The sequence below is a fragment of the Microcaecilia unicolor genome, chromosome 1, assembly GCF_901765095.1.
Source record: "Microcaecilia unicolor chromosome 1, aMicUni1.1, whole genome shotgun sequence".
In the NCBI taxonomy this organism is placed as follows: Eukaryota; Metazoa; Chordata; class Amphibia; order Gymnophiona; family Siphonopidae; genus Microcaecilia; species Microcaecilia unicolor.
Genome location: NC_044031.1, coordinates 211,375,840 through 211,395,211, shown reverse-complemented (window position 1 = coordinate 211,395,211; position 19,372 = coordinate 211,375,840). Strand labels below are relative to the sequence as shown.

The 19,372-nt window shown below is 40.2% G+C and overlaps 1 protein-coding gene across 1 annotated transcript in view; it reads right to left on the bottom strand.

The window, feature by feature from the left end:
• Window positions 1–19,372, bottom strand: part of AMPH (amphiphysin) — a 296,706-nt gene that overhangs the window by 125,267 nt on the left and 152,067 nt on the right. The window contains exon 3 of the mRNA XM_030207529.1: window positions 17,213–17,267. Within this exon, the coding sequence (XP_030063389.1) occupies window positions 17,213–17,267 (55 nt within the window). The remainder of the gene's footprint in view (window positions 1–17,212; window positions 17,268–19,372) is intronic.

Genomic DNA, 19,372 nt, shown 5'->3' with positions numbered 1-19,372 from the left:
ATTAAACTCTGGAATTCGTTGCCAGAGAATGTGGTAAAGGCAGTTAGCTTAGCGAAGTTTAAAAAAAGTTTACATTTACATAAGTATTGCCATACTGGGAAAGACCAAAGGTCCATCAAGCCCAGCATCCTGTTTCCAACAGTGGCCAATCCAGATCACAAATACCTGGCAAGATCCCAAAAAAGTACAAAACATTTTATACTGCTTATCCCAGAAATAGTGGATTTTCCCCAAGTCCATTTAATAACGGTCTATGGACTTTTCCTTTAGGAAGCCGTCCAAGCCTTTTTTAAACTCCACTAAGCTTTTACCACATTCTCTGGCAACGAATTCCAGAGTTTAATTACACATTGAGTGAAGAAACATTTTCTCCGATTTGTTTTAAATTTACTACATTGTAGCTTCATCGCATGCCCCCTAGTCCTAGTATTTTTGGAAAGCGTGAACAGACGCTTTACAGTAAAAGGGCCCCTCAGTAAATAGAAGCCCACATGTGTTGTTTCCTCCTGTGACCACATTCAGCTCCTGGAAATGCCATTTAAAAAGGCAGGTAAAACTGTGTGCATTGCTGAACACCATGTACCATTTACCCTCAGTAAGAGTAGGCTCTAATCACAGGGCCCATGTATACAGGGAAAGTGTTGTTTTACTCTCTAGCCTTTGTATGCATAATTGAAACTTCAAATACCGTGTTTAAACAGCTGTAATCACAGTTGGTATCATCTTGGATCATATGTCAAAATAATATTCAACTTAGGTGAGAAAATCAAAGATTTTGTCAGAAAAATAACACAAAAGATGACAGACTCAGTTATTTTAACCCACTAATATTTAAGTCAGTTACTGCTCAGTAATTCCCCCGCAAAGCAATGACTGCCTATTTTTCCTTCAAGAGTTATTTAACTTTAGTTCTCTTCCATATTACAATAATGGCTGCTGTCTGGCAGTAAACAACTTTCATGGCTGATTAAATATCAAAACTGAACTCCAGTGCTTTATTTGCAGTGACAATGTTTTTTCATTTTATTTTACACAATCCTTGAAAACAGACATTATCAATTAAAGATATCACATTTTGTTACTATTATCATTAAGAGAATATTAGAAGAGAAAATGTTACGAGAATAGGATGAGAAGAAATATCACTGGTTATAAAGCCAAGCTTGTACAGCACTTTTTCACAAACTTTTATCCAACATCATGACGGATGTTAACACAAAAATTAATTTGACTCTAGATGCAAAGCAGCCAAGTTACCCATTCCAGGAGGGAGACTTTTTGGCTGGCCCTGAATTTCTGCCAACCTCATCCTGGTGCATTATGGAACCTGTAGCAGTGATTTCAATAGATAGAATCAAGGACTACAAATAGTGCATTTTTTTCTAGCAAAAAAGGTGCCAGCACTCAAATGCCAGGCCACCCTTCAGGGGTGGGGTGATCACTGAAGGACCCACCCCACAATAGCCTGGCCCCCTGCCACTAGCCACAGAATCTATGACAAGGCAGAATTGGTGTGTAGAGCCTGAGCTCTTTCATTCAAACCTGGGGATCACAGGCCAATTTTAGCAGACAGTGGAAAAGGTGCAGGTACTCAGTACCCCCAACTACCCCCTCAAATAAAGCCCTGCAAATACTACACTGCTTTGGGATGCAAGTTTAAAACCAGGACCGGCCAAAAAGTCTCCCTCCTGGAATGGGTAAGCTGGCAGTTCTGCCAGATGATAATGAAAAGTTGAAAACAAAATAGTACATCCTCACTCCCCTTCCTCCCTCATCTATTTCCTCTTCCTACTTACCCAAGTATGAAGGAAGCAGCAGCAGTGTTGGCAGCAATAGCAGCAGCAGTGAGCTCAGGACCTTTGTCTGTCGCAGACGTAAGCACTTCATATGTGTTTTCTGTCTAATACAGGGCTTGTTAACCCAGTCCTTGGGACACACCTTGCCATTCAGGTTTTCAGGATACCTACAATGAATATGCATGAGATAGATCCGCATACAATGGAGGCAGTGCATGCAAATTGATCTCCTGCATATTCATTGTGGAAATCCTGAAAACCTGACTGGCTGTTTGTGTTCGGAGGACTTGGTTGAGAACCCCGGGCCAATAGGAAGCTCAAAAACTTTATTCAGACTGCTGTGGTGGTCTTTGGAAGTATCATTTTTGACTTTTGGACTACGACATTTGCTTTGAGCTCTGTTATTTGTGCTAGAATTAGGAAGCAGCAGCATTTGCTTTACCTTGGTATTAGACCTTGGCGATACCACAAGACTCCGGCACGAGTAGCGGACGCGTATCAAAAATGAAATTACCACAAGGGTCACACGGTAGCTGGGCGGTAACTCTAAACTGACGTGTGTTGGGGGTGCGTAGGTACGTACATGGCTTAGTAAAAGGGCTCCATAATATTTTGAGTTTTAATTTGTGACTTCACCACTCAAATTTGTATGGTGCAATCCTAAGCAGTGTTTAAGCTAGACTTCATCTTCTGCTAGTTCACAAAGCTGTCCTTTGCCCTCACAGAGGTAGAATAAGTTTTAACATTTGAAGGAGAGCACCAAGGATCCCTTGTGAGAGGAAGGGATTATAGTGGCTGGTCTGTTGGCTTTGATGGACAGGCTGGATAGGTCAGGAGTGGACAACCACAGACCTCATGGGCCACAACCCTGTCAGGTTTTCAAAAGTTCCACAATGAACATCCATGAGATCTATCTGTATACAATGGAAGCAGAACATGCAAGTCAATCTCATGCATTTTCATTGTGAAAGTCTTGAAAACCTGACTGAGTTGTGACCCTCGAGGACTGTGATCGCCCACCCCTGACATAGGTCATAAAGATTTTTTTCTGCCTTTATTTTCTCTGTTTCTTCATTAAGCCTTTACAAGGTATTTAAAATATGTGTGTACTCACAAATGGCTGTAACAATATACACTGACTGCAACTTTACAAATGAAAAAAAACAGTGCTTTAATGAAACTGATGGATAATCAGTTAAGCACACACCCAAAAGCAGGCATACAAAGAGGTTAGGGTACAAAATTGCAAAAGTTTTTTTCACATACAAGGCCGACATGCAAACTAATGTACAAAACACCCTGAAATAGGAAAAATTCTGGTATTTCAGCATTTTCCCATTTTAATGTGTCATTCTGTTTGCAAAAACATTTGCAAATTATGCCTTTTCTTCATAGTAAACTTTCACACATGGTCTGCTACACATAGAAGCTTATTTAAATTAAAAATTCATAGACTGCTGCTATGCAAAATTATGCAAAACAGCTCATTATTTTTGAGTGTAGCCCCCCTTCCCTTGGATCCTTAGTAGAGTAGTGTGTCCTTGTAGAAAGGTCACACCAAGTAGAGCGGATTACGGGAGTGCACCATTTTGGTACTGCACCCCCTTGGCAATTTGCTGCAGTGGGTGTTTCCTGGATCTATAATAACTAGACACACCTGGTGACTGTATGGGCATTGTAATTGGATGTAGTGAGTGTGGGAACGTTTCCTTTGCACACCACCAAATTTTAATTTCAATTGCAAAGAATAGGTTTAGGGTGAAACAGTGGAATGAGTCACCACCATTGACTAGAGAATAGTTTTACGTTATGTAGCTTTTTGAGATTATTTCACAGAAGGGAGGGAAAGGAGAGAAATACCAAGGATTCTCTCAACCTGAGAGACTCAGCTACTGACAAGACAAGATATTTGGATACCCAACTGGTAAACCATCATAGCAGGAGAAAGGTGTTCTGTTGGAGAAAAAAAGTGAAGAAAGTATCAATAAGGGATCATAAGCACAGATATTAATTTAAGCTTCTGTTTTCTAGAGTGGATGCACCCAGGAGAAGTCCAGGGCCAGTACAAGGGTATTAGGTGCCCTAGGTAAACCTTTTATCCATGTGTCCCCCCTGACCTTTTAGGCCCTTTGCCACCCTTCCTGATATGGTCATCTCAACAGGGGCCTAGCCACAGGGGGGCCTTAGGAGCCTGGGCTCCCCCCTCCTTGAGCTCAAGCCTCCTCCAAAATTGCAGCACCGGTTTAATGGCTTGCGGAAATGCCCATGCCCCACCAGCCAAAGAGGTCCATTGCCTGAGTCCCCGCCTATACTGCCGCAGCATGGAAGTCAGCGGCATGCTTCAGCTGCTAGTGCCAGTGACTGACCTGAGCATGCAAACTGAGCTTGTGTGGGAGTGCCAGTGGCAGTGGCTGAAGCACACCGTCAACTTCTGCGCTGCTGAGGCAGCACAGGTGGGGGCTTGAGCAGTGAATTTCTTTGGCTTGCAGGGCTTTGGCATCCCCACCTGCAAAGGTACATTGTAAATGTGGTAGTGGGGGGTAGAACTGAGATGAAATATGTGGCCCCCTCAGTCCACCCTTGGACCCCCCTGAAATGGACTTCTGCCTACTCCTCTGCAACACAACCTCTCCCAGAATAATCAGGGTAAATCTGCTATTGAAAAGTTACCCACCCTCACTGCAGCCAAAAGTATACAAATACAATTATCTTCACAAATGTCTTAAATTTAATAAAATTTAAATCTACTCTCAAGGTGGAGGAGTAGCCTAGTTGTTAGAGTAATGAGCTGGGAAGCATTCAAATCCCACTGCTGATCCTCGTGATGTTGGGCAAGTCACTTCACCCTCCATTGCTTCAGCTATCAATTTACATTGTAAGCACACTAGGGATAGAAAAAATATCTACTGTACCAGAATGTAATGAGCCTTGTACTAATACTGAAAGGGTAATTTTGTTTTTCATGGGTTGCTAATTGTTCAATCTAGCAGCTAGCCTTGCAGCTAGTACAGAACACTGCTGCATGGCTACTTGTGTGTTGTGTTCAGCAGGAACATATAACTCAAGTTGAAATGATTGCATTGTCTGCCAGTTGCTCAGTATGCTCAATTGAAAGTCTTTTCTTTGATTTTCAAATCATTGAAGGGTGTCAGCCCCTCCTCTAACTTCTACTGTCCGCCCATGCATATACCTACATGTATAGTATGTGCTATATAAGATATGCATGTATTTACAGAATAACATCAGGTGAAATTTGTGTATTTACGCACATATGTACACATGTGTATATATCATTCACACGAATAAATACAAGATTAAAGCGCAGTATAAAACTGATTGTAACACGAGGAATGTAGTTTATATCATTCAGTGTCCGTGTGATAAAGTATATGTTGGGAGAAGTAGTAGACCTATAAGAATCAGATTAAATGAACACAAGTCAAAAATCAACACACAGTCAATTGAAGCTCCTATTGTCCATCATTGGATGGAAAAACAACATACATATAATGATTTGAGATGGAGAATTATTGACATGGTTATACCCAATGAATTAGGGGGTAACATAGAATCCATTTTAAATGATAAAGAACAGAATTGGATATTTAAACTAAAATCAGTCGAGCCTTATGGATTGAATAGGGAAATTGAATGGCAAACACTGTTGTAGTGGTGTCGTCATAGAAAGTACCTGTGATTGGTTGTTCGAGTCATCTGATTTCATTTAAAGAAAGAAAAAATGCCGCGGCCATATTGGAGGCTTGCGATTAAGGAAAATCTACTCAGACATGAGAGAGTAAGGTAATAGATCTGTTGTTGAATGGTTATGATATAAATAAAATGGAATATATTAAGATAACCATTATAATTATTTTTCTAGGGGCATACAGTCTTGAAAAAGCCTGATGGCGAAACACGTGTCGATGTGAGCCCTTGGAGTGGTAGAAAACTCAATGATTTGAAGCTTTATTTAAAGCTAAGTACATAAGAAATTTTTTTCTATATAAAAAGTTAAAAATTTGGCGTGAGCCTTTGGAGTGGTTGAAAGCTCAATGATTTGAAGCTTTATTTAAAGTTACGTACAAAAGAATTTTTTCTATATAAAAAGTTAAAAATTTAAAAGCAAAAAATAAAAAAACTATAGATGGTTGACCAATGACGAGAGGCATACAAGTTTGATTTCTGGATGTTTTATAACATCAAAGTGGAAATTCACATCAACAACACCTCTGAGGTCTAACATAAGAAGAATTATACTGTATATGAGAAGTAATATACAGTGTTATAGTTTGACATTGATTAATGAATCGTGAGAGAGCTGTATATATATATATATCATAGTGGGCAATTTTTGATATCACATGTGTATATATGCCATTATTCTAAACATTTATGCATGTGATGGGGCATAAATATTAGCACCCACTTTGTAGAGTTACCCACTTTATTCTTCTGGCTGTGGTTCATCTCACTTTCTTTCTGTTAGTCTTCATCTAAATTTTTTTTGCAGGGTCTCATATTCATTTAGTCTTTCTTCTATTGTTTTTTATTCCTTCTCCACATCTGTCTAACACTGATCTTCCCTTTCATTTTTTTTCTCCATTTCTCTCTTCTTGGCATCCCCACTTGCACCTACCTTATATCTTACTCACTCCTTTCATTCTAGAGTCCTCAGTACCCCTCTTTTCACCTCACCTATCTTCAGGCTTTCCAGTTTTCACTCTGGGCCCCTCACAAGCCCTTATCTATCTTCATCTTAGTCTCAATCCCTCACCATCCCGATCTTCTTACCTGTTAACACTCAACCTCTCTTGGAATCCAGCCTCTTTTTTCATTTTTTTTATCCCTTACCCAAATTTCTCCTCTCGCACTCTTTCAAAGATCTGTCCCTTTTGTCTGCCTCTTACTCCTTCCACAGTCCTCTGGCTCATTACATTGCCTCTTAACCTTTTTCCAATTCCTCTAGATCCTTCACACCATCTTTCCAAACCTCCTTCTCTCCACTCTTCCCCCTTTCACACTCCTCCTTCCTCCATAGACTTTTCCCCTTTCTCACAACTTCACCCTCCCTCTGTTCTTCCCCTCTCACCCCACTCGACATTTTGACCTTCTTCTTTCCTTCCCCTTTCTCATCCCTCCCTCTCTTGATTGGACCCTCTTCAAACACCCTCCCTCCACTCTTCCTTCTTCTCATCTTGACTAACCCTTTCTTACACCTTCCCAAATTTTAGCCCCTTCTCACCTGCTGATTCTCTGTGTCTACTCTCTAACCAGGTCTTCAACTCTCCCTACCTCTCTCTCTCCACTATGATCCTTTCTCACTTCCTCCATCCAACCTGACCTCCTTTTCACCCTTTCTTTTTTTCCACTCTGTTTCCCTTCCCTCCTGTCCTCCATTCAGAACCCTTTCTCATTCTCTCCTCTAACCTGACCCACTTCCTTCTCTCTTTCTACAGGCTGTCAGACCTCATCTTCCTGCAGCTCTTCTAGAAGCTTAGTGTGGCCCCAGTCTCAAACCCCCACTAGACAGATAGCAGAAATGATCTTAATTGTACAACACCATCTTCTGCCATGGAGCCAGTATCTCATGTGATGAGCCATGAAATGTCTTAGATCATTGTAAGACTGGTACTACAGTAGCAGGTGATGAAGTCAAATGAAGTGTATCTTGGGGGTTGTTGCTGAGCTCTGAAGAAAATGGGTGCCTGATTCCTTAGCTCCCGACTCCTACTACATAATCCTGGGCTAACAGGCTATTTTATTTTACTACTCAACTTAAAATGTTTGTCTGACCAACTGCTGATTCATTATGGTTGGGAAAAATCATAAAGTGGACGCAAGCTGTGTCCCTCTTCCCACTCTAAAAGAGAAAAACAAATGCCACCATCCCCAACAAAACCACAGTTTGGCCCCGACGTTGATATTACTCTACACAACATTATAGAGGAGATCCTGTCTGTTAAGGACATTCATCATGAAAATTACAACTCTATCAAGGAAATGAAACAAGATATTTCTGATTTAAAATCTCATATGTCAGAAAATAGCTCCTGTTTTGAGGCGATGGAAACCTCGTGCAGCGTGAACACAGTGGCCATTTGCTCTCTGAAATGGTCATCTCGATCAAGTTACTTCGCAAAGAAGTTGAAGATTTAGCTAACAAATCTTATCAAAGCAACCTCCATATACTGGGTGTACGAGAAGGTGCCGAAGGTACTGACCCAATTGCATTCCTCCAAACTCTGCTTCCAAAAATTCTTGATCTTCAATTTGATCCTACTCTGGTAATTGAAAGAGCCCATCGAGTGCCTTCAATGCGTTCCACCAACCAGAAATGTCCACATCTGTTTGTGATTAAACTCTTAAGAGACCCTCAAACATTGGCAATTTTACAGAAAGCAAAATTGAAATCTCCACTTACATATGAAGGATCCAAAATTAAGATCTTCCCCGATCTCAGTAAAACCACAGCTTCAAAATGTAAAGCGTTCCTAGCTATGCAAGATTCTCTTAAATGTGCAGGAGCTCAATTTGGTCTCCTTTACTCTACACAGACGAGAATCACATTGAATAATACAACCAAGTCTTTTGATTCTCCTGAAGACCTGCAACCTTACTTAAACTCTCTATAAATCCATGAAAGGATCTCCTTGAATATTTGATCAGAACATCTCAGCCTTTTTCGGTGTATATTCAATGTTCTTTGAGCAAGTTTTATAATCCTCAGTTTACAGCTACCTGTTATCTAATATGATCCTTTGATCAGATCATTTCAGGGTTTTTTAAATGGTTTATTTGCTGTTTGCTCTTCCTATGAATAATTATATAATATTCAGATTGGTTTAGCCACTTTAACCATATTCTGAGCTACTGCATGCTTATGTTGAATACTGTAATATGTCATTCAACTCATTCTCTGCAGTTTTTTTTATCCTGGTTCAGCCTGTTTCCCTTATGTATTTCTGTGTCTATACGAAGTCTAGGCAATTTCCATATTCCCAGTCTACCTACATCCAATCTGTTTTCTTTATGTTAATTATTATCTATTTTGCTACAATGCTTTCTACAAGCAACTGGTTTAACACTTGGAGCAAATATTTTGCTGCATATCCACACTGTACTTCTCCTTAGATATTTATCTAATTAATCTAGGTTTTTTCAGTATGTTACCCTATTTCTCATGCACATAGTTTCAATTAATGTATGTGGGTTAAACAACCTCATCAAACATTAAAAAAAACTCTCTCTCTTAAAAAATCTTAAAACTGATATTGCCTTAATTCAAGAAAACTCATCTTAATGATTCAGATAATATCATCACCACCACACAGTTGCATACTCTGGTTCAATCCATAAACATAATGGAGTAGCAATAATGGTTAATAAACACCTCCTCATCACTGTTAATAAACGACTCTCAGATGCTGAAGGGAGATGGATCCCAGCTGAACTAAACCTCTATAATACTATATATACATTCTTAAATGTATATGATCCCAATTCAGACTGTCCAGAATTTTTCCAAAATCTCACATCTGAACTCCTAAGGTTTAGATTTTCAAATCTCAGTAATTTAATTCAAGATTGCACATTAGACAGTCCAAGAGCCCATCGAGACCGTCAAAATCTACTACCATTGATAACCTGAAACTCCAACCTTGGCTTGCTGGATCCCTGGAGAATCCTGCACCCCGATACAAGAGAATATATCTTTTCTTTTTCTCCTCCACATGCTACTCTCGCATTTATTTCTTTTAAATTTCTGCATCCCTTCTGCCTCACCTCTCTCACATTGGAATACTGACTTCCACAATCTCAGATCACTCAGCTATTGTTTTAAATCTCCTCACAGGTCCCTCTACAACAACAAAGCTCCCATAGAGATTCCAGTCCTCCTTATTGCAAGATATTAATTTTCTTGAACAAATAAAACAGGTAATCACTAACTACTTCAATCATAATCAACTCCATGATGTCTCTCTCAGTAGCTTGTGGGATGCATTCAAAGCCACTGTAAGAGGAGCCATAATTAATTTCACTGCTGGCAAAATCAAAGCTCGTAGTAAATCACTGGAAATTTTGTAAATGCAAATTAAATCTCTTGAAAACCAATATATCCTTAACCAAGACTCATCAGTCTATACTGATTTACAAACTTATATAACAAAATGTAACTCATTAATTTTACAAGAAGCTATTGTTATATACGTTTCATGTATTCACTCTTAAACATACAGATTTTATGCCAAGAATAATAAATGTAGCCATCTCTAGGTTCAATATCTAAAATCCAAAGTTAATAGGTCAAGAGATCCTCAAATAATAAACTCCTCTGAAATATCTCATACCTCTGACCCTGCAATTGCTCAACAATTTAAAATTTTTTACACAAAGCCTTATAGCCCTGAAATTCAATTTCAGCCGAAAGCTTTTCAAGAATTCACCTCATTAATATCTCCTCCTAAAATTTCCTCTTCTCTAATTGACCAGTTAGATATGGAGATTACTGAACAAGAAATCTTTTCTGCCATTAAATCTCTTCCTGTTGGAAAAGCTCCAGGCAATGACGGCTTTAATGCCAAATTCTATAAAGCCTTTACAGAAAGTTTAGTTCCCAAACTAGTTCAGTTTTGCAATCAAATACTTCTGGATCCCTTTTACAAAGGTTCCTTTTTGGAATCCACTATTGTGGTTATCCCTAAACCAGATAAAGATCATAACAAAGTTGATAACTATAGACCAATTTCCCTTATTAATATAGATAACAAAATATATGCAAAAAACACTCGCTTCTCATCTGCAAAAACTCCTGCCTCAGCTAATCCATAGAGATCAGAACAGATTTACACCCAATCATCTCCCTGATGATAACTCCAGACTATTTTGGAATATCCTATTGTATGCTAATTCAGTATCAGAACAACATGTTACTACTTCACTAGATATTGAAAAAGCGTTCAATAGAATAGAATGGGATTATCTATTTCACACACTTAAATGGTTTGGTTTTGGGAATAATTTTCTTTGTATGACAAAAATACTATATCAAAACCCCCTGGCTTCTATCTCAGTTAACGGAACCATTTCATCTTCATTTCCACTCCTAAGTGGGGTGAAACAGGGGTGTCCATTATCCTCTATACTTTTAATTTAGCCATAGAACCGCTTGCCATGGCTAATTGCTCTAATACTTCTATACATGGGGTACAATTATATAGTGACACCTTTAAACTTTCTATCTGTGCAGATGACATCCTACTGTATACCACCGTAGACTCAATCCCTTCAATCCTGAATTGTATAGAATCCTTTTCAGAAATCTCTGGGTATAAAATAAATTGGAACAAATCTGCAATTATGCTCTTCAATCCACATACTTACTGGTCCCATGTCTCACAATTTCCCTTCGCTTGGGAATCACAAAAGATGAAATATTTAGGTATATGGCACAGTCACTCAAAAGACAAGACTATCCAGCTTAACTCCAATTCTTTGCTCATAATTTGTTTGTTTGTTTGTTTTGTTTGTGTAAAGTTCTGAGCATGCACAACCCTTCCCATGCACATCAGTCTCTTCAGCTCATCAGTTTGTTCAAAAGCTGTAGAAAGAAAACACTTAGGAGGTTGGTGGAACTGTGTGAAGTTCCTAATCCTGCTGTTTGTGGAAAACACCTGTTACAGGTAAGCGACATTTCTTTTTCTGTCACCAAGCAGGATTCCTAAGTCTTGGGCTGCTCAGACTTGAATTGCGTTAGGCCATTAAGCAGCTTGCACAATGAAGTGTAAGAGCTGTCTTAGAGACAGATTGGGTAGCACCACTTGATGAAAGGTACTGTGCTCAGTTGAGGCTTGGTCCAAACAATAATGTGCAGCATAAGCACGAAGGGAGAACCACATAGGTGTTTTGTAGGTGGTATTTAGTAAGACAGATTTTAAGAGAGGTGTGAGCATTTTTTGGCAATTAACACGTTGGCATGAGCCCCGCAGATTAATCTTCTGATTGATTTTCATTTTCCTCCTGAGGATGCCAACTGGCAAAGCATGGACTTGTGTCAAGGATAAGAGGAAAATTTATGTTTTTGGGCACTGGCACATAAAATGTTTTAATTGAACTGACTGCAGCATTGCACCAGGAACTTTGAGTTTTGCTGTTGCAACATATTTCAGATACGTACTGCGATTTATTTTGTTGTAAGGCAGTGAAGTGGATACTCAACATCTATTAGAGAACGAAGAGAATCCTCTACATTTAAAACTGTAGTTCCCTTTAAAATTGATGTTTGTATGACTTTAAACTACAAATATGGTGCAATGATGGATATATGAGCTGCCAATTCGAATTGTTGAACTATAGCACTCAACACTCTGAGCACTTCAAACTATTTTTCATTAATAATTAAGATTTAAAAAATGTTTTTTATACACTAATTATTGTTGACATAATTTTGAGAGTTTTTAATTATATATTATTTATTTATTTAATATGATCCCTGATTGAATTTGATTTAGACTTTAAGAGAGCCATTGTAGCTTCAGTAGGCTTAATTCGATAAAACTTGATCTTGCAGCTGAGAGGGGAATCTGCTTATTTAGATCCTAATTTATACATAAAATATATGCTAGGATTGGCCCTTGAGGTGTATGGTATACTGAGAAAAAGCAGTGTTGAGTGATGAATTCCAGCTGTGAAGAGGGAAGAATTCCTGGGCTTTTTGTTAACAATTTTGTCTTATAGTAAGTGATCCTCTTGCGGTGTGATCAGAGTAAGACATGAAGGAATAGACCCCAGAGTCCAATTGAGTTCATACAATTTACCATAGATACTTGCATGTAGGTAATCCTCACAAATAAGTCGTATCTTGACTTTGAAACTTAAGAACTGAGAATTTTCAATGACTTGCATAAAGGTCGCTATTCACCCCTCTACCTCCATCCCGGGGTCCAGCATTTCATCTCCCATTCCTTCATGGTGCACATCTTCTCCCCCTTCCCTTCCCCATGTGACTACTGTTAAAAGTGCTCTGTGTCAGAATGGGACCTTCTAATATTGATGCATGCTCAAGTGCTGCCACTTCCCAACTTTCTCCGATCGGAAATGCATCACAGGAGCTTCGCAAGGGGAATGGAACAGGGAGAAGACACTGGGCATGGGACTGTGGGATGGAACAGGAGATAAGATGCTAGACCCCAGAAGAGGGGGGGGGGGAGAAATAGGGAGGGGAAGGGGAGATGCTTGACCCAAGGTAGGTCGGTAGTGAGGGGAAGGGGAAATACTTGGCTTGCATTCTAATTTTCAAAAAATTCCTACATTTCGCAACCTATATGCAAGTAACTATGGTAGGTGTGCTTGATCTAATTTAACATTCTAAAAGAAAATGTAATCTATCCACATCATAGGATACTTCACTGAATATGAACAAAGGAAAGTGTGGCTGAGATTAAGAGCACTAATCAAGCAATATATGACAGTGAAAGACATGTGAGATAAGATGAAGTGAACAGGCATACAAGGAAAACACTCTAACTTCTGAGTTTGAAGAAAGAAGTCTCACTGTTATTATGCCAGTAGTATTGATATGATTTCCAACTGAAAAGAAGTTTTCCTATTAATGGTATCCTTTCTGTAGCAATGGAGCATGTCCTGTTAGAAGAGATAAGCTTGCAGTAGCTGTACAGGTGTGTCGAAACTGCTGGTGCTGCGCAGAGAAGGAAGGAATAGGTGGGCCCAATGTCTGTGCAGTGGAAGTTTACAGGATTTGGCATAGCTCTGGGCCTCTGCACAGAAGACTATCAATGTTCAAACATGGTGGTTAATGGTAGCAGAAAAAAGGGTGAATGTCCACCCACTATTAAACACAGGGCTGCCTCAAGGGATTGTGGCACTCTGAGCAACTTTTTGTATCTGTGCCACCCCCCACATTAAAGCTCCCAACCTCAGCATTCTCCTGCTGCATTAGAAATTCTCCTCTCCCCACCCTCGCAGCTCCCTTTCATCCAACCAGCCAGCCCACCTGCCAATCCACATCGATTCCCAACCATCCAGCTTACCCCACCCCCACCACCACCAAAGTCGACCGCACACCCCGACTCATCCCAAAGGCAATGAGGACAGGAACAATACCCACTCACTCTTGTACTGGTGACTGCCTTCTCCAAAATGGTGACCCTAACTTCTAGTGGTAGTATCTCAGTACTACACCTTAAATATTCAAGCTGCTATATAAGGCAGCTGCTGGAGCAGAAGCAAGTGGGAATCACTAATGTCCTTGTCACCCCCGGGACCCATCTCCTTCTCTCACCACCTAACTTTACCATTTCCTGTCTTACTCCTTTCCCATCCTATTCCCTTCCATCTTTCATCTGCTCACCATTGCTGCATTTCTACCCTCTGAAATCACTATCCTCCTCTCACTCATCTCCTTGACACCCCCTGGCCTCTCCAACACTGTTCCACCATTCCCAACATCTCCCCTCCTCTTCCCTCCCCCTTAATCCACCCTTATAGCCCAGCATCTTCTCCCTCTGTCTTCTTCTCTCTTCCCCTCCCATCCTTATAGCCTATATCCCTATCCCTTTGCCTCTACCCCCCACACTTTCCTGCCCTCCCCCATGGTCCGGCATCTCTCCCTTTCTCTTCCCGCCCTAATCCTATGATCCAACATCTCTCCTTCTTTCTTCCTGTTCAGCATCTCATCTCTCCTTCCTTCCACCCCAAGTCCAACATCTCTCCTTCTGTCTTCCCTCCACTCTCACCAACATCTCTCCATCTCTCTTCCCTCCCTCCCACCCACTGTCCAGCATCTCTCTCTCTCCCTCCTCTCCACTTCAGTGTCCAGGATTTCTCCTCTCCAGCCCTCCCTCCCCCTGGTCCAGCTCCCCACTCTCCCTTCCTTCCGCCCCTTCTACCCATGAGTTTGTCATCTCCCCTTCTCTCTCACCCCCAGTCTACATTATCACTTCCCTCTCTCCTTTTGCAGCTATACACAGATGCTGCCAGTGGCCTGATCCAGAGCCTTTCCACTGGTGTGCCTTGCCTCATTGATGCAACTTCCTGTTTCAGTGCAGGCCAAATATATCAGAGGAAAGGCTTCAGATCAGGCAGCATCTGTGTATCCCTGTTGATGGAGAGAAATAAATGTTAAGGTAGACCAGGCTAGTGGAGAGGGGTGAGGGAGAGCCAAACAGCTGAGGGTGAAATAGAAGGAGTGATGCCTTCCCGCCCATGGACCAAGGGTAGAAGAGGGGGTGCTCAGTGTGTGAGAGCACAGTGGTGAGAGCAAAACACACTCTGAAGGCTAAGCAGGTAAGGCAGGTTTTTGGTGCCCTGAGTCAGTGCCTAACCTGGTCCATGCCTTGAGCCAGCCCTGATTAAATAGACAACCAAGAAAAAAGCAATAGGCATGGACACAAGTTGGTAAACCACAAAATCTTTATTTAGAAGGACCTGACATGGCCCGTGTTTCAGCAACTGCAGCTGTGTCAGGGGTCTCTATCTTCCAAATCCACGATGAAAACAATGCGGTACATATAGAGCAGAGTGTTATAATCAGCATGTTTTGCACCTATTCTGCAGTCTGGTTGTCGCTCTTTAAAGTGGAAGTAGAGACTACTGCTGCGTGTGCAATTGCAGAAGCAAGGGCTGTGTCATGTCCTTATAAGGTTTTTGCGATTCACCAACTGGAGTCCAGGTCTGTCGCCTTTTCTTTGTTTCCAGGTCATGACAGATCCTACAGCTAAAGCAGAACAGCTGTAGGTCTTCAAGATGGAAAGTTCCTAAACAAATTGAGTACAACCAAAATGATGACATTTTGAAAAATAGAAACTCAGTTGCAGTACCCATGAACTGATAATATTGAAGAACTTTGACAGTATACTGTTAAAACAATGCAAATAACAAAAGAAGCACATTTGTTGGGAAAGCTTTGCTACACGTCCATTTGGCAGAGTGGAAGAAACAAAACTGATGAGCTGAGGAGACTGCTGGGTGTGGGAAGGGCAACTCATGCTCAGAACTTTACACTAAGTTTTGAGCTGTGGCATAGCAGTTCAGCCCTGGTGTCATCCACTTGTGTGTCTAACTCAATCTTGCTTGTCAATGGATAGGGCTATTTTCAATTACATGTATGAATATTTATCTTTAGAATGGTGACCTTGTTTTATAACTTAAAACGGCAAATGATAAAGATCTGAAGTCTTCCTCCTTTGGGCAAAAGAGGGGGTAGGAAGAGAGAGAGAGAGAGAGAGAGAGAGAGAGAGAGAAAGGCTATTGTATGGGAGGTGGTGTGTTTTTTTTTTTTCATCATCAGATTTTCTAGATCAAATTCAGAATGAAAAACATTTTTCATAACAGTCACCATGAATGTCTCTGGATTTCTCCCTTTTATACCCTTAGACAAACCCACTGTTATTGAATGGAAAGTTACTTTTTAAAATTCAGATCCATCTTTTCACTCTTATTATCTACTTTTCTGACTGACATTTCCTCATCTGTCATTCTTTCAATTACCTCTCACAACCATTTCTTTATTCATTTTTCCACTAATACTGTCAATTTTAGTTTCAAGAGCTTTGATTACTTAATGCACTTCCATAATATCTCTGTCATAAATTATTCTGCCTCTCTTCCTCTACATATTCTATACTTTTGGGCCTCCCTAGGCTTTTCACATCCTCTTATTTAATCACATCCAGCTTTTCTTGAGGCCTGGTTGTCTGGGGAATCTATATGATAGACCTCATATTAGTGAAATCAACAAACCTTTCAAGTTCTTGATCACTGATTTACTCATTTTAATATCCCACCTCTCCTTTCCTAGTGCCTTATTTTTATTACAGAGTAATGAAAGCCCTTTCAAAAAAAAGAGATTATATGCATTGCAACCAGATCGCCTCTTTCATACTGCCAATTGTATTCAGAGTATCACATGACCCTCCAGAAGATTTCCTAACCTAAACTATGATTGTGTTTATTAATTTCTTATTATAACGTGCTTTTCTGTACATAACAATCAGGGCGGTTTACAGACTAAAATTAGAGGTGGAAGAGAAATACAATGCAACCATGGAAGCAAGGTAGGAGAGAAAGGAATCAGCAAAGATGGGGAGGGGGGGGGGGGGTAGTATTATTCTGTCTTGTTGTTAGTGCTTTTTCTCCTGCTGCATCAGGTGTCTGTCAGCTGTGGTTATGTCCTATTATTACATCACTATTAACATCATCATCGATCGTTAATATGAGTAGTTCCAAAAGATGAAACATGCCATTTATATATGTTACTGTCCATTTCATCCATTTTCTCTCAGGGCAATTATAAACCACTTATTTTAGCCTGTGGTCTTGAGAAAATGCTTTATATATCAGTTTCCTGCGAGACAGACAGCAAAGGTCTGAACCGGGCCTGTGTCCCGTTTTGTCCTTACCTTTGATAGCAGCTAAATACCCTCGTAGTTCTCTCTGAAGCCTGGTACCTTCTGCCTATAAAAATACAGAAATAAATAGATTATCAGGATGTGCATTCAGAGAAGAGGTATAGAGCCAGAGTCATGATAAAGAGCAAGGGACTTAAAACCATTATGCATGACAGAATTAACACCTGTCTTTCAAGGGTAAATTTTCAAAGAATTCATCAAAAAGTGCACAGGTAAATCCAGGGTTTATGTGGCTAGACTGGCTGAATTTTTATGTGTGGATTTTCAGCCAACCAAAAGTAAGTGCACAATTTTCTAGCAGCCATAGCAAAGGGGGATTTCCCAGGACAGAAAAGGGTTGAGGGGAATGCCAGCCCATACATTCAAGTTTTATAAAGGTACACGTGTAAAGCATGTAAATACTTTTCGTCATCACATCACCTAACAAGCTGGTATTCAAATACAATTTTAAGGTATTTTAAGGTCAATTCTATAAATTAGCACCTCAGTCCAGGCACTTAGCGGAATTCTTTAACGGTATCTTGGTGCCAAGGTTCTGTTATACAATACTAGCATAAGTTGGCATTGATGCGCCCATGTGCAGGAGTGCCCTTATACAATGTGATAAGTTGGCACACCTAGAAGCATCAAGTGAGGCATGTAATTTATAATATTTTATAAAATATGCTCCTAACTGGAACACCCATTGCCCTTGAAGTTAGGCGCTACGGCACATAGGCGCTATCTCATAAAATAGAAGCTAGTGCACCTGTTGATGGCGTCTTTGACAGTGTAAGTGGCATTTACCTCTAGGCAGTCAAGAAGCAGCTAGGAGAACCAACCAGTCGCTGACAAGTAAAAGAAGTTTATTAAAAAAAGAGCAACCTTTATAATAAAAGTGTGTTTATACCGTCCTACCATAAAAACATATTAGTAAAAGCTCAACATATTTCAGCAGCAGACTGCCTGTGTCAGGGGCACATTTGGTCCTTATTATAGGAACATGTGAGACACCTTAAAACATTTTGGGGGTCTTTTACAAAGGTGCGTTAGCATTTTTAGCGTGCACTAAATGCTAGAGACACTCATAGGAATATATGGGCATCTCTAGTATTTAGCGCGTGCATATTTAATGCACATGCTAAAAACGCTAGCGCATCTTTGTAAAAGAACCCCTCAGAGTGTAAAGGTTGCTTCCACCAACTTCTCAAGGCCAGTGTGAGTGGCTTCTAAACCCAGTCAAACACACTCGTTTTGATGAAAACTTACTAAGAAAAGCTTTTCTTAGCAAGTTTTCATCAAAACAAGTGTTTTGAAACATGTTGAGTTTTTTATAAATAAGTTTGCATGGTAAGATGGTATAAAAACACTTTTATTACGAAAGAGTGCTTTTTTTTAATAAACTTCTTTTACTGCTCAGCCACTGGTTGGCTCTCCTGACTGCTTCTTATTGGGCGTTTTGGACTATTGATGTGACTTTTCTTTGCCTCTTTTTATTCTGAGCCTACCTCTAGCTACCACTTTATAGAATTACCCCCAAATTTGTGTTTGGCTCTCAGTTGGATTTGTATTGGCTAAAAAGTAGGTTCAAAGATTATCACTTAGATAGGATACTGAAAATTTAACTCTTAGCCTAATAAGGATATAGAGTCACAGGGACTAGTTTTATGAAATTTTTAAACATACTATTTTTGGAAAAAGAAAAGCTGGCTTTAACGACTCTTAATGGGGTCTGAGAAGTGGCAGATTGTCTTAGCTCTCCTTCTTGTTTCTCATTTTCTTTGCTTGCTGCTGGCCACCAGATTTGGTGCTTCAAAACCATAAGGAGATGTCTGCCATGTAAAAATGCAGAGACCTGGTTCAAACATGTTCAAACACCTCCCCCCCCCCCCCCCCCCCCCCCGGCTAGTCACATTAGAAAAAGATTAATCAGCATTTTGATTAGTCAGCATATTTTTTAAAATTATTTATGGCTGCACAAAGTTCATGGGAATGGAGGAGTAGCCAAGTGGTTAACGCAGCAGGCTGAAAGCCAAGGTTCATAGCCTACATCTTCACTGCTGTTTTTCTGCAACCTTGGACAAGTCACTTTAACCTCCATCATTTCAGGTACAGTTTAGATCAGAGGTACTTTACCTTTTCGGGTTCCCACACTCCATTAATTCATCAATG